The following is a 15,031-nucleotide window of genomic DNA, read 5'->3' on the forward strand; positions in this document are numbered from 1 at the left end:
CTCATAGGCCCGAATCAATTTTCTTTCACCTTTTTGACATAGATTTGTTACATATTGAAGACAGGGATGCAAAATCGGAGGGGGAAATACGTTTATTAACATCACAGGATCCCTTTTCCGGTTCTCCATCCAAGCATCCAGGCCCGCGGTCCCAGGGCAGCTGGCAGGTTTAACCAGGTGGCCACTGCAGTTGCCGGCCTCCGAGTACGTGAATGTGCAGGTGGTACACAGATTGTGCGCCCATCTTCCCATCGTTAACCACTGAAACAGAGCTTGAGGTTAGGGACCAGGGTCACGGGAGGGCTGGAAACAAAAGAAAGATCACCATCGAGTTATAGGGATTCATGGTCAAAAGCCACTCACCAAGTCGATACCCATCTTTCAGACCCTCCGCCTGTGCTATCTTCTTGGCCACGAGGAGTAAGTGTCCTAGAAGCTAAGGGGAGAGGGCAGAGGCAGAGGTAGCTCTCCCCATAGGAGTCAAACCACTAGCTTCATCCACTGCTCCACCCAGACAAGCCACTGACCCTGTTCGCCTCACCTGTTGGTCGTCTTCTTCAGCCTGGCTAATTCGAGGAATGGGCTTTCTAGGAATGACCAGGAAGTGCACAGGAGCCTGAGGGGCTACATCTCGGAACACTAGGCACTGGGAGCGGTGACAGGTGAGAGATCAGTGTTACTTCCTCAGGCCATCAGGTGCCACTGCACCTGTGACATTCTTAAGAGGGCTGGGCCCTAAGGGGACCCCCACCTGCTGATCTTCATATAGAATGTCAGCTGGGAGGCTCCGGTCCAAAATCCGGGAGAAGATGGTTGGCGCCGCTCCTCCAGGAACTGCTTTCTGGGCCTTGGCCACTTCACTCCCGTCAGACATACCTGCATTTCCTCGGACCTGAGGGTGGGGCAGGTGACCCCAAGGGAGAAAGCTGGCAGTAATTTTCCCACACACTTAATTGGGATTGGAAGAAGCTGGGCTCTGAGAGTGTTAGTAACTTCACTCTTCTATGAACCCATTAGTGCTTCCACTCCAGGGAAAGATTCCTGGGTTTCGGAGCTTGGGCAACAAAGGGTAGGCCAGGTGATGGTGGACATGGTCACAGAGCACGTGGTAATTCCTACCTAGGAAGCAACTGAGTCCTTTAACTGTGCCTAAGAAATCTGTACCATAAAAGTAAAGAGGCCCAGAATGGCAGTTTCAAGAGTGAGGTCTCCATCTGGGTGTGGAGATGTACATCTGGAGCTGTACATCTGTACATCCTGGTGCTAATTCCAGCACCTAGGATAGGGGGCTGGAGGATCAGCTACGTAGAAACTCTAGGCTGATGTGGGATACATAAGACCCTGTCCTCAAAAGCAAGCAAAACAACACTGAGACCTCAGTTGGTAAGCTGTTCTTGAATACATCAGATGAATCCCCTGACAACTTCGAAGCATGGTTTGAGTCCCATTCTAAAAGGGCTTGAAGCTCTCTAGTGTTTCCATTTATTAATACTATGTGTTTTCTGATCTTTAAGCCTCATTACTTAATTTAGGCTTTTAATACATTTGTCCTGACACTGGTTGATCGAAGTTGGGTATCAAATCTTACTGCGCACCTAGCTTTCCTGTTATTGTTGCTCTGCAGGCCAAGCTGGCAAAGTTGTGATAATTCTGCTTGCCTCAGTTTCCCAAATGCCGGGATTATAGGAATGTGCCACCATGCTTGGCTTCTACACTGGATTTTTAATTCCAGTCATGTGAATCCGCAGAGTTACGTAAGAGTTCAGCTAAGTGAACCAGGCTGTAACAGAGGGGATAGGAGGTGGGAATATCCTAGTTTCCCACCGGTTCAGAGGGCTGGAGTCAGTGTGTTACACTGAAGAGAAACGGTGGGGTAAATTAGATCGCGGCTGCGTGTGGTGGTGGGGTGGAAGATGAAGGAACAAAAACTGGTGTACGTTATAGGGCCAGAGTTCGAGGAAGACAGCCGGCTAGCTCCCAGAAGGAAGCGCTCACTTCCTGCAAGGGGCATGGTTGAGGCAGCCTGGAGCAGGCGCCCGGATGGCAGCACCCGCTCCACCTCACTGAGACTCCCCAGCTGTTCCCGGAAGCGGTCGTTTCTCTCGGGGACTGGAGTCGGACCTGCCCACAGAGTCCCTGAATTTGTCCCTTGGTAGAGGCAGTGGCTCCGCCGGGCTGCGCGCCGCGCCTGCGGGCCCCGGAACGCGCCAGTGCCTGCAAGACCCCTCGTCCCTCTGGCTGCTTCTCACCTGCGCCCCCCGGGACCCCGCGGCCGCTAGGGTTCTGTGCGCGGCGCGCATACCCACGGCCAGCAGCACAGCAGCAGCCATCTTCCCGAGTTTGTCGCCTGCAGGTGCAGCCCCATTGGCCGTGACCGCTGGAGGGGCGGGTCCCGTTGTGCATGTCATTGGCTGCCTCTGCGAACGCAGGGCCAATTTTTGTTTGGTAGCGTGAAAATTCTTTTTCCATTGGGTCCCTACGCAGTTTCACTCAGAGATGCGTTCCCATGCCATTGGAAGGACTAAACCTAGGGGTGGGATATTTTCCTAATGGACTCAGGTTCACCACCTTGACCAACCATAGGTTGTGATTCCTGAGTGGGCGGGATTTGCTCGTTCTCCGCCTGTCCCTTTTAGCTCTGACCCCAACTAGTGGGGGAAGAGGGCGGGGCCTTGCCACCTGCGGCACAAAAGTACTGCAGACACATCTCCGCATTGGACAGGAGGGCGGAGTTCTGAGGACATTCGGTATTTATTGGCTCCAGAAGTCACATGGGCGGGGCTCAAAGTGAACTGGGACCCGGTCTTTTTAATCTGTAGGGTAGTTACCTAGTCTTAAGTCCAGCTTTTAGATCACTCCAAAGATTTAAAACATTGTATGAAAATATCTTTTAAAAATTAAGCTGAGGTCCACATCATAAAAAAAAAATTAAGGTAATTTCTTCCTTGTTCTTGCTCTCCCATTAGTATCACGCAGTTTTCAGGGCATTTTTTTTTCTTAAGCGGGTGAGGATGTATGCTATATTATACATTACATTTTTTTCTCCACTTCGTTTAAGTAGTGTGCAGTGACGTCTCTGTATCCGGCATTTTCAGTGAGGCATGTTTGCGCTTGTGTGTGTATGTGTGTGTGTGTGTATTTTTTTTTCTTTTTTCTTTTTTTCGGAGCTGGGGACCGAACCCAGGGCCTTGCGCTTGCTAGGCAAGCGCTCTACCACTGAGCTAAATCCCCAACCCCATGTGTGTGTGTATTTTTTATACAAAAATTGTGTATGTGTGACTGCCTGTGAGTTATGTGCATATGTGTGCAGGTGTTCATGGGTGTATAAGGCATAGGATGTCCTGGAGCTGGAGTTACAGGCTGTTGGGAACCACTTGATGTAGATGTTGGTAGCTGAGTTTCAGTGCTCTCCAAGATCAGTATATATCAACTGCTTAGCCATTTCTCCAGCCCCTAAAGATGTATATGTATGTGTGTAGGTGTTATGCGCATGTTCACATGGGTGGCTGCAGAGGCCAGAAGAGGGTGCTGGGGATTCCCTAGAGCTGGAGTTATATACAGGTGGTGTGAGCCTCCAGATGTGAACCAAGTTTCAGTCCTCTGCAAGAGTAGCAAGCACTCGGGGTTGGGGATTTAGCTCAGTGGTAGAGCGCTTGCCTAGCAAGCGCAAGACCCTGGGTTCGGTCCCCAGCTCCGGAAAAAAAAAAAAAAGAGTAGCAAGCACTCAAGCATTGAACCATCTCCCCATTTCTGCTTCATATTTTGAAATAAGAAGCACAGTATTTCCCTTAAGCAGCAGAGGCAGGAGGATCACTCATGGTTTCCAGTCCAGTCTGGTCTACACAGCAACCCCCTAGGTACACACCACCTGGCGAGGTCTGGACTGGCGCAATAATGTAAGTTAACATTGTATCTGTAGAGGCTGTTTTGTTTTTGCACATGGTCTGATACATAGATGTCCAACAGTTGTTTGCTGAGTATTTGGTGTTCCACTGTTCTGAAGCTCTTTATATACAGTAATAAACGACATGCTTCTTGTTACGTTTTCCAGATTATTGTAGTTTATACACTTTGCAATGGCTACACACTGTGTCCCCAGTGACCTAATCACAGTAACTCTATTAACCAAATTTGTTTTATAGGATTATCACAACAACACATACAACCAACGTTGAGAAACTTCTGGAGTTAGCAAGTCTCTTTTATATAGTTATATTATTAGAAAAACCCTTCTGTCTTCAGAGGGTTGATACTCGACCTTATGATTTTTGCCCTGGGGTCCTAGCAACCTAGGCTGCATCCCTTCCTTTGCAAAGACAAATGACCTTTCTAACTATGTAGGGTCACCTTGCCCTAGATGTGAGACTTGAAAGTCGAGAAGGGCAAGAGATAAGTGGGGCTGGGATGCCAAGAGGGTGGAGATCTGATGAGGGCTGAGCTCTGTAGCTGGATATTTCTTTGGATTTTGACACAGAGCAGACAACACTGATTGTTTTGTAGATGTGGCAAAGGGGAAACCTCGCATCCCCAAACCCACCAGTGTCAGACTATCCTGTGGCCATAAAATCACCTATGGAGTTCTGTCACTCCCTAACAGTCACAATTTTGATCCTGACTCAAACTTGACCCTGACCTGGACTCCTTATTCCAAACACCCGCCATCACCTGCAGCTGCTCTCTGCAATCTGCCTGTTCTGCGAGCCCTGTGCTGCAGCGCATGCCACACACCTGCTCCTGGACCTCAAACAAGATTCCTTATCCCTTTGATGGCCCCCACCACCTAGCAGTTGTTCCCTGATGTCGAATCTGTCCATTTGAGACATCTCCCTTCACTTCCTTAGTCCCATGTCTTTTGCCTTTGTTCCCCCCACTATCCGGACAGAATGCCATGTGCACCCACTAATCAACACTTTTCCTTTCTTCTCTATCAGACTCTCACTTCCATCCACATGAATCCTGGCCTCTGCATGTGCTGCCGTTTCCTCTGGTCCCCCACATTAGCCTTTCCTGATGCTCACCTTTCCTGTTCAGTCTCCCACTGCCCACTGAGCCACCAGTTCCCTTTCACCGGGAATGTAGATATCATCAGAAGGCAACCTCGGAGTTCTACTCCCTGCAGCTCACACTTCCTTTTGTGCTTTAACAAGTGAAGTGTCGAGGTTGGGGATTTAGCTCAGTGGTAGAGCGCTTGCCTAGCAAGCGCAAGACCCTGGGTTCGGTCCCCAGCTCCGAAAAAAGAAAAGAAAAAACAAAAAAACAAAACAAGTGAAGTGTCTCTTCATCAGAGCACAAGCTCTGCCCTAACCTCACTCTCTTTCTTCCACATCTGAGCTCTTGTCTCACCAAGCATCTCTCCTCTCTTCTTCAGCCTTCAGGATCCTTTTGCATAGGGGCCTCCTCCCCTGCTCCTTCTTAAAAAGTCGCTACCTTGATCTACAGCCCACTCAGGGTGTTGTCGGATTTCTTTCCTCTACTTCTTACCCAACCTCCTTGAAGAGACTCCTTCAAATTCGTGGGTATTTGGTGTTTCCTTCCACCATGGCAGCGTCTCCAAAGACCTACTAAGTTCAATGGCTTTGCCTTATGGAACCCAGCCACACAACAAGCCCCTGCCTAGTCTATTCTCTCTGCTTTTGGCTCTCTTGAAGCCAGTCTCCTGGTGTCAAGGCCAGGAGCTTGAATGTGGCCCAGATAGGGGAAGATGGCTGGCGTCAGCCTTCATTCTGCTCGGTGCTATCTCTTGCCTGGAGTTGGAGCTGACTGGAAACTGAGTCTTGATGCTACCTGTTCCATATAGAGCCAGGTCAGATTCTATTGGCTTCCACTTTATTGTTGATCGTGGCCAAGCTCAGAAGGGCCTGTGCCGGTTCTTGGCAGTGTTTGTCCCTGGAGGAAGAAAGAGCAGAGGCGAAAGGGTCAGGTGTGGGGGGACAGACGTAGAGTCAGGATGGAGGTCGCTTGGGCCAGGGAGTGCAAGGAATCTACAGTGGGAACTGGGCAGCCAGAGACCCTGCATCTGGAGGGCCTCAGGGTAAAGTTGGTGCAGATGACATCTTGAAGGGCAGGTATCTCTGCAAAAGGCACCTAGTCTGCCCCTGGGGATGGAAAGCCATGCAGACACAGGTGTGAGGGTGGGCAGGACGTAAGACCTGGCTGGAGAGGATACGGAGAGGGTGGGAGTGGCTTCCTGCCCGGCTGTCTGCTTACAGATGCTGGCATAGCCCCCTGTCCCCTGTTGTTCCCTCACCATAAGGTCTTTTTCCTCTTCGCTTGGTCTCCTCAGTCTCAAAGAAAGTTTCGTGCTCCTCCCAGCGCCGGTCGCAAGCCGCACAGAGGAAATTAGACTCAAAGGAGTTGCAGTAACAGCCTAGGGCAAAAGAATATAAGGAATTACGGTACCTCGCCTCTTCCTTACCACACACCTGTCTTCACCCCATATTCCCTTCACCCCACTGGAACACCCCTTTGCTCAAGTTACCACGGTGCCTGCAGGGATGAGATCCAGTGGCTGCGTGCTCTTCATGAGTGTGTTTACAGCGACATTGGGCCCTCCAGGCCTTGGGGTCGAAGGTGGCTCGTTTCTTGAGCCAGAACTCACCCACCTCCTCCGGGCGTGATGGGATGAAACAAAACATGAGGCACCTGCACTGGCTTACACTGCAGGGCACGGACAGATCTTGGAGAATGGAGATGGGGGAGCATTAGAAACCAGCACCACCAGGCAGGACCTGATCTTTCTATGCAGATCTCTCCCCAGTTCATATTCATCTCTGTCTCTGTCTCTCCCTCCAAGACACAGAATACAGTAGCCCCTCCGTATTTGACAAGAGTCTGGTAACTTCTTTCCTACCTGAGATGATCTGGTGTTCTTTCAACAAATGTCCACAAAAGCACTTAGACTCATCTCCTATCCGGAAACAGTCCCATAAATAATGTGGGCAGCGCCAGCCAATGTAGATACCTACGTATAGAGGGAGTAGTAGGGAAGAGTGAAAAAGGAAAAAGTCCTCAACTCCCTACAAGTGTTCAGATGGGTCCCCTGGAGTGGGGGGTTGGGAACTCACCACCTCACCCTGCCCACCTCTGGTTCTTACTTTCATTATTTTTTTTTAATTTTCTTTTTTTTTTTGGTTCTTTTTTTCGGAGCTGGGGATCGAACCCAGGGCCTTGCGCTTCCTAGGCAAGCGCTCTACCACTGAGCTAAATCCCCAACCCCTTTTTTTTAATTTTCTTATCTCAAAGAATCAACGGTTCCCTTCCCATCCCGGGATCCACTCTGTATCGGCCTATGAGAGATAACTGAAGGCAGGCTTCAGTTTTGAGGCAGGGAAGATTGTAGATAACGTTGGAGGTGAACACGAGGCCCTTGTGACCATAGGGTTTCTTACCTCCTCCCCTCTCCATGCCAGAGTCCAACCTTTCTGAAGTGTCGACGGTGAACAAGAGATAAGCTAACTGGCCAAGGGGGCAGCAGGTGGTGGGAATTGGCTCATGAGGAGGATGGCTAGTGAAGGACCCCGGAGGGAGGTTGCAAGTTGGCCAGACCTAGTGTGAAGAGGAGGTGGGGATACCTGCTCCCTCAGTGGCCAGGGCGACACTTCTGCAATGCCCCTGTGCTCTAGTGTGATGTAACCAATGCCCTCTATGATTCTGAGAGGGGCGGGTGGCCGAGGCCTCTCCAGAGAGCAGGAGAAAGGGGCCCCGTCAGAATTCATGACCGTAAGACCAAAATAATCTAAGCTGTGAGGAACGGAAGGAGCGGCTGGAAAGGAAAGGGAAGCCAGTATCTCTGAATGTGGGCAGTAGCAGGCGGTTACAAGATTCTGGTTTTAGCCGTGGTGTCTGAAAGAGTTCAGCTTCATGGCAAGTCCTATCACAAGTCGAGGACAGGGCTAGGCAGAGGTGACAGGAGAGCTGGACAGCCTCCTGCTTCTTCATGAGAGCAGAAACCATCCCAACTTCTAGTTCAGAGTCTTGCCTGAGTCCCCATGAGGGACTGGTAGCTATAGGACTCATGCCTGTTAGAGGTCTCAACCCAAACGGCAGCTCTTCTAATAGTTGTCACAAGGGAAGGGTCTCTATTTTTTAATCTATATTTCTAATCCTGCTGTGAAAGAGATGCCAGAGAGTATAGACCTCCTGACTGACGGACTGAACAAACTCCTACCATGGCATAATCCACAATTCTGCACCTCAGCCCAGGTGTTCTTAGCTTACCCATAATTCCTAAGGGTCTAAAACCTGCTCAGGTGTGTCTTTTGGCTTGGCCGCTTCTGGATTGATGCAGTCTGTCTGCAGTGCCAGGTCCCTGCTCTACCCGGAATGTTTGGTTGAGAGCAAGGTCACAATGGGTGTGGACAGAACCAGGACTCTACCAGAGACGTTCTGAACTCTACGAAAGCTAAACCTAGCTTGTGGTGTGCCTACATGAGCCTGAGTCCATGCGAAGCTCAAAGCTCGGCCAGTCTAAGCACGAGTGTGGGAATCAGTAACCAGCCAGCGTTCAGATGAAAAGTATGAGGAGAGGCTGGAGAGAATCCCTCAGATTCTAATGCCGTCTTACTCTATTCTATGCCCTAATGTGGGAAAGTTGGGATCCAGCTCTGGGTTCCATTCGCTGGTTCCAAACTCACTTCTGGTCAGAAGTGGACTAGGCAGGCAGAGGAGGCTGTTGGCCCTCAGCTCACGAGCTTTGTGCTCACGCCTGCTGTTTCAGGCACCCTGTTCGTCCAGGCAGACACTTAAGCCAAATGTCACTCCAGGTAGTTCATCTTTCTCAACTCATTCTGCACATCCAGCCATCCAATCATCAGCTCTTCCTTCTCTATCTGTGTCTCTCCCGCTTCACCCAGCAAGGTCCTTGATTACCACTGGTGTTTCAGTGTGGTCTTCCTGTGTCCGGTCTTGCCATCTGCAGTCTATTCTGCTGCCAAAGTGGCCATTTAAAAGCACAGATGTGCGTGTCATTGTCCTATTTAAAGTATTTTGGTGATTCTCAGGTGCCCTTGGGATGTGACAGTGACTCATTCACGTGGGCACAAAGACGCCTGCGCGGTTCTGTATTTCCAGAGCTGAGCTAGGGACCCCACCAACATTTTTTTTTTTTTGGTTCTTTTTTTCGGAGCTGGGGACCGAACCCAGGGCCTTGCGCTTCCTAGGTAAGCGCTCTACCACTGAGCAAAATCCCCAGCCCCCCAACATTCTTACCCCAGGCAAAACACTGCAGCCCTCTAAGATCTCTTGTCTTGTCAAATCCGTTCGTTTTACTTAAATTTCTATTCTGCTAGGCTCTTTTTGCTATGCCATCTAGGCTGGGCCTGGAACTCACCATACAGACAGCGATATCCTCAAAGGTGTGATCCTCCTGCCTCAGCCTTCCAAGTGCAGCACACCCAGCCTGACTGTTCCTTATCCCCTTACAGATATTAACTCTGTCAGTCTTTCTTTCCAATGCTTTTTAGTCTAGCACCAAAAGTAGGTGCCTCTTTCCTCTGTCCCTGCAGAACCCTGAGCATAGCAATTTGTTGGCCTAAATTATAATTGCCATTTTACTTATCGGCCTTGCTTACTAGAGTGCACATTATCTGAGAGATCTTGGTTTTGTTTTTGAGACAGGGTCTCACTGTGCGATTGAGGGACAGTTTTATCCTTGAGGCCTTTCTTGTCCCACTGCTTGCACAACCGAAACTCAGTGCTTGGATATGGTTGGCGTATAATAAGTGTTGAAAGAAGAACTTAGGAAGAGCTCACATTTCACATCTCTCTGCACACCACATAGAGTCTTAGGGAGTCTTGAACCAAGGTCTTCAACATCAGAAGGATACAGACCTCAGACAGCTTAGTGTAGGATTAAGTGCACAAACCATTTGTTTATGCAGGAAAACAGACATTTAAAACCAAGAAGAGAGTTAGAGATGCTAAATAGTAAGGGGTGGACAGGAGGCTCTAAAAGAGCAAAAAAGGGACTGGACAGAACCTGAATTTGCAAAAAACAAAACAAAAACAAAAAAAAAACCACAAAAAAACAAAGAAAGAAGCAGTGTTAGATGCTAACTAAACAGAGATTTCGCTACCCGTGGAAACCCTGAAACAAATGAGACTTTAAAAATAATAGAGACGCCCTTCTCCTTTCCTCCGCCATCCTGTGCACTATGTCCGAGTGGGCTTCTCGCCATGCCGTCTCACAAGACTTTCAGAATCAAGCGATTCCTGCCAAGAAACAAAAGCAAAGTCGTCCTATTCCTCAGTGGATTCGGATGAAAGCTGGTAACATAATCAGGCACACCTCTAGGAGAAGACACCGGAGGGGAACGAAGCTGGGTCTGTAAGGATCCACACAACGGCAAGGCTGAGGGTTTATACTCATTGTGGTCGTCGAGCCATCCTATTGGATGGAGTTCAACATTTTTAACCTGGAGACTTGCTTGTGTCTAAATTAGGGTGTTTGTCCAGTAATAAAGTTGAGAACCTTAAAAAAAATAGGGATGAAGGGGAGAGGATCCATGGGTGGAAGTGGGGCTGGATAAATCACGTGAAGGAAGACAGGATATAGGATGTCCTAGTTGTCTCTGTATCTTAACCTTGTTGACACATTTCCATCGTAACCATGAGCAGAAGTACGAAGGCTCAAGCAGATGTGGTGCTATCTACTGAATTCACCTAGAAAGTCCAGAATCCCAGGGGATCAGAGTGGCCCTCTTACTGAGATTAATAATCCCTATAGATTGTGAAACCCAGGAGCACAGGCAGACATACTTACACATAGTGTGCCCCGTGTTTACATGGCTCATCTACACACCCATTACAGAGATGCTGCTTCCACTCACAAGACTGTAAGGAGTTCTCCTTGCACTGGGGATATAGCTCAGTGGGCAATGTGCTTGTCCAGCACACCCCAAACCCCAGCACCACGTAAAGCCAGCTGTGGGCACACACACGTAACCCCAGCACTCAGGAGGGAGAAGCAGGAGGCTCGGAAGTTCAAGGTTATCCTTATAGAAGATTTGAATAGAAAGGACCCCTCCAGGGTTTAGGGTACTCATGCTCATGAATTTAGCAGTGGAGTGGAATAAAGGACCAAAATCTTTTTGACATATTCATATGGGGACAAGGTTCCTAGAAACTGTCCAAGGTCCTGGGACCTTAGGGTTGCCCTGGTCTAGACTATCAAGGTACTGTATTTGGGGCTGGCCTCCGACTCTTCTGTTGGGAACAACTTTAGTTACTTTAGTACTCCTATCTATTGCTACTCGGACCTCATATGAAATCTCCACTGTTCTTTCCAGGATAGCCCACCTGCTCCCCTTCCAGTTTCCAGGCAGGTGGCATGGCCATTTCCACACTGAAGAGGCAGGTTCCCAAATCTGTTGGATTGGAAGCTGTCCGTGGGCCTGCGATAGGCCTCTAGAAGGCCACCTGGGCTCACCTGTCTGGATGGCCTTCAGGGATGAATTCTTCTCCCATTGGAAAAGATCGTTCACCTGATCATCAAACTGCTTTCTGTGCATTGCCTTAGCCATTTCCACCAGCTCTGCCCGCTTAGCAGGGACCACTGGGCGGCTTTCACAACCTGGGAAGGGAGGGGCTGAGTAACCAGAGGGGAGAGAAAGGGCCTTAAGACTGAGGACTCATACTCGAGAGTAACCCAGTCCCCCACTTCTGGGTAAATCGAAGGTAGTGCCAAAGCCACAGGAACAGGGGAGAGGTAGGAACAGTTACCGCCACCTCTTTTCTCCTTCTTCTTCCTCGCATGATGCTCAGATCCGGCCGCAGCAGTCTTACTAGTGCCCCCTGTCAGCTCTTCTTCCTCTGCTTCCTCTTCGTCTGCAGATGCGGCCTCCTTGGCTTGGGCGGAAGGTTCTGGAACGGAGTGCTTTGGAAAGGGCTCAGATTCAGGGACCTGGGTCTGTGGGACTTTATCAGAGATAAACTCATAGGAGGACTCAGGGATATCAGCTGTTGGTGGGGGCTCAAGAGGTTCTTCGTGGTCATCGGAGATATAATCCTCACTCTCAGGGATATCGGCTGTTGGTGGGGGCTCAAGAGGTTCTTCTTGGACGTCGGAGATAGAATACTCAGTCTCAGAGATATCGGCTGTTGGTGTGTCCTCAAGAGGTTCTTCTTGGACGTCGGAGATAGAATCCTCATACTTAGAGATATTGGTGGTTGGTGAGAGCAGAAGAGGTTCTTCTTGGACGTCGGAGATAGGATACTCATACTTAGAGATATCGGTGGTTGGTGAGAGCGGAAGAGGTTCTTCTTGGACTTCAGAGATAGAATTCTCATAGATGAAATCATCCAAAGGGATCTTAGAGATGGCTCTTTCTAGGGAGATCACAGACTGGGCAGACGATTGAGATGGTGTGGAAGGAAGATTGGCAGTATCCAACTTTAAAGGCGTTTCAGAGACAGAAGGATCCTGGAGGTCCTCAGAGTCCTTGGTGCCAAGATCGAGGGAAGGATATGTTTTAGAGTGGACTTTTGGAGGCTGGAAATACTCCTGTGAGCTCAAAAGGTGCGGGGGACTTTCAGGGGTAGTGGCCTCAGGCAAGTCTTCAGCATGGGGGACTGTTAAAGAAGGGTGTTTCTTTGCATCCTGAGTGGCCGGAGGGCCTTCTGAGGTCTTATCTGCTTCCATCTAGTGGCAGAATAAGGTACAGTCTCCATTAGGCTGGGGCTAAAGGGTCTGCAAGTCAGAGCAGAGCCCCAGGGTTTACAGATGGTACAGGAGAAGGAAAAAATGATTAGTGCACCTAAGGCATTAGAAGGAAGAAAGAAGTCTGACTTTCAGGGTGCAGTGCCAGGAAGGTCTCTCATGTACTACCCCACCCCTCTCCCCGTCCCCCATGGCATACTATTGTAGGTTGGCAGGGAGCTGGAATTTGAAGACAGAACGACAGAAGAGGTCAGAATCTCATCAGGAGATGGTATCAGGGGACCATTCCCCAGGAGGGAGCCCCTTGCACTTTGCCAGTCCAAGTGCAGAGTGTGGCGGAATGCCTGAGTGGGGTTGACGTCCAAGAGCGCAGGGGAATGCCACAGTACACACACTTTTTGCCCAGGGGTACCAGCCTCCTCCCTTAATCTCATCTATGTTCAAGGTTTCAACTACTTCCAACTACCTGCTGTGTCCACTTGCGCTCCCTCCTACCTCTCTCTCCCCTCTCTTTCTTTTGAAGGCCTTATAGCCCGGACCAGGTTTCTATGTAGCCCGGGCTCTTTCTGAACACCTTATAGGACTCCGGCCCCATCCTCACGAGGATGGCATTTTAAACGTGTATCGCCAGGCCTGGCTGCCTCTGGCTTCTACATCTGCATCTCTAACTCAGATCTCATTGTTCCCTTGCGCTTTAGGTACGCCATACTAGGTATTTCCAACGGGAAGTCCCACAGGCTTCAAACTTGGAAATGCATGTATCACTCTAGTCTTCTGTAGTGCCATCTGCAACTAGAACCACTCCCAATCTTCCAAATACTCCCCAAATCTCTCTCTCTCTCTCTCTCTCTCTCTCTCTCTCCCCCCCCCTATCTCTCTCTTTCTCATCCCCCTCCCCCCCAGTTCATTCATGTTCTCATTATCTTCTGCCTGGCTGTATAGTACCGTCGACCCTCCCGCCCTCTCCCCCAGCATATTCATGCACTCAGCCTTTCATTCAGGACACATTTTATAAACAGCCGGAACTAAGCCTTACTCAGGCACCATGTGCTCATTGGATCCAGATGAGCTTGGGAGAGAGGTAATGTAACACACTGGGACAGAACGGATGGCTTATCTCCAGGATGCCGTGAAAAGGGAGGATGCAGAATTTACCCTAGAAAGATCCAAGAGGGAAGCTCTCTTTCCTACTCCAGCAAGATCTCTTGAACACACAAAACCTTCTGAACCAGCCTAATGAATTACATCCAAGCCTCTTGGCTCTCGCATGCAAGTCACCGTCCCAGGACCCTTTCGAGTGCTAAGGAATGACCTGAGGGCCTTTATATGCTACTAAGGTGCTCTATCATGGAGCACTATATAGCCCTGGCTGACCTAGAATTTGGACCAAGCTGGGCTTTGAACTGGCAATAATTCTCCTGCCTCTGCTTCCCAAGAACTGGGATTACAGGCCAGTGCCACCACTAGGGCTTCCAAAACAGACTCTGCCATCTGCACATCTGTCATCATTTGTAACTTGAGGGTCCTGTGTTCCACTGATCTGTAGTTTACCCTGCGCTTCAGAGACTGCAGCAGATACCTTAAGATATTGTGTCTTAAGCTTCTTCGAGAGATCTCTTAGCAGAAGACCTGGGTTTAATCCCCAACATCCACATGGCAACTCACAACAGTCTGTTCTAGTCTCAAGGGCTCTGACTCCTCTCTCCTGGCCTCCACAGGCATTGTACACATGTGGTGTACGGATATACACGCAGGCAAACACACCCATACACATAAAATAAAATGAACGTTTTTTTTTTTTAAAGTAATTACTTTCACTGGAGTCTTTGTAAAGAGGACAAATTAGGAAAGGGGCAGAGGTAGGATAATGAGAAAGTGGGTGAAGATGTGTGGGGAAGGACAGACGGTGTTAGGAAAGGGAGTGGAGTAAAGGGTTGGGGTGGAGGGCTATTGGAAAAACTACATACCTCTGGGCTTAGGCCTGGTGGTTCCAAGTCCATAGGTCAGGATCTTTAGCTGGGTTTGAGGGGGAAGTATTGATCCTGACCTAGGGAATGGTTTTGCTGCTGAGCCAGACTGTAGGTGGTAAGTGAGAGACCTTGTTGTGTTATGTTTGTTTGGGGAGACTTGGGCACCTGCAGCAAAGGGACTCTGGCCCGAGTTGACGAAGGGCAGTAAAGGGTAGGAGAGGTCCGGGGCCAAATGAAGGATGTGCTCTAGAACCCAGGGCAGGCTTCGATCACCGGAGCAACAGAAATACCAAGTAGTCTCCCGGGCAACAGAAGTTTTCTGGTCATCTGCGTGGCTGAGGGCTGCTTTGGATCTAGTTGGGATCAGAGTTGAGTGAGTCTCTGTAGGCTGTGCAAACATAGGAAT

General features: G+C 49.5%; 3 protein-coding genes across 11 annotated transcripts in view; 1 reads left to right on the forward strand and 2 right to left on the reverse strand.

Annotated features, from left to right (window-relative positions):
• Nucleotides 1–74: 74 nt before the first annotated feature.
• Nucleotides 75–2,330, reverse strand: Hint2 (histidine triad nucleotide binding protein 2). The gene is made up of 5 exons (NM_001107955.2): nt 2,250–2,330; nt 752–892; nt 542–646; nt 364–436; nt 75–261 (listed from the first exon to the last, which is right to left on the reverse strand). The coding sequence occupies exons 1-5, from the start codon at nt 2,328–2,330 to the stop codon at nt 170–172; spliced, it is 492 nt and encodes a 163-aa protein (NP_001101425.2). The 3' UTR covers nt 75–169.
• A 3,479-nt stretch (nt 2,331–5,809) lies between these two features.
• On the reverse strand, nt 5,810–15,031 carry Fam221b (family with sequence similarity 221, member B). 9 transcript variants are annotated; one of them, XM_008763669.4, is made up of 7 exons: nt 14,623–15,031; nt 11,725–12,637; nt 11,426–11,584; nt 6,851–6,961; nt 6,479–6,676; nt 6,248–6,367; nt 5,810–5,886 (listed from the first exon to the last, which is right to left on the reverse strand). In XM_008763669.4, the coding sequence occupies exons 1-7, from the start codon at nt 14,653–14,655 to the stop codon at nt 5,849–5,851; spliced, it is 1,572 nt and encodes a 523-aa protein (XP_008761891.1). In that variant the 5' UTR covers nt 14,656–15,031; the 3' UTR covers nt 5,810–5,848. The 9 variants fall into 9 exon arrangements, 5 of the variants coding, with proteins under 5 accessions (XP_008761891.1, XP_017448761.1, NP_001013956.2 ...); XM_017593272.3 differs by having other exon boundaries at nt 11,426–11,569; nt 11,719–12,637; NM_001013934.2 differs by having other exon boundaries at nt 11,426–11,569; nt 14,623–14,829.
• The window catches only part of Tmem8b (transmembrane protein 8B), a 28,950-nt gene continuing 28,848 nt past the window's right edge, over nt 14,930–15,031 (forward strand). The window contains exon 1 of the mRNA XM_039111013.2: nt 14,930–14,998. The gene's annotated coding sequence lies outside the window, so the exon portion shown is untranslated. The remainder of the gene's footprint in view (nt 14,999–15,031) is intronic.

The sequence above is a fragment of the Rattus norvegicus genome, chromosome 5 (assembly GCF_036323735.1).
Source record: "Rattus norvegicus strain BN/NHsdMcwi chromosome 5, GRCr8, whole genome shotgun sequence".
NCBI classification, from domain to species: Eukaryota; Metazoa; Chordata; class Mammalia; order Rodentia; family Muridae; genus Rattus; species Rattus norvegicus.

Bases quoted from the DNA above. Each gene is read 5' to 3' on its own strand.
- Fam221b (XM_008763669.4), bottom strand. From the start codon at position 14,655: ATGGACTTGGAACCACCAGGCCTAAGCCCAGAG. The intron at 6,962-11,425 runs GTGAGCCCAGGT...CTCTATACGTAG, and splicing joins CCTGAAGGCCATCCAGACAG to GTATCTACATTGGCTGGCGC. The intron at 6,677-6,850 runs GTAGGAAAGAAG...CCATTCTCCAAG, and splicing joins AGAACACCAGATCATCTCAG to ATCTGTCCGTGCCCTGCAGT.
- Hint2 (NM_001107955.2), bottom strand. From the start codon at position 2,330: ATGGCTGCTGCTGTGCTGCTGGCCGTGGGTATGCGCGCCGCGCACAGA. The intron at 893-2,249 runs GTGAGAAGCAGC...CCCCACCCTCAG, and splicing joins CGGGGTCCCGGGGGGCGCAG to GTCCGAGGAAATGCAGGTAT. The intron at 647-751 runs GTGGGGGTCCCC...CACCGCTCCCAG, and splicing joins TTCTATATGAAGATCAGCAG to TGCCTAGTGTTCCGAGATGT.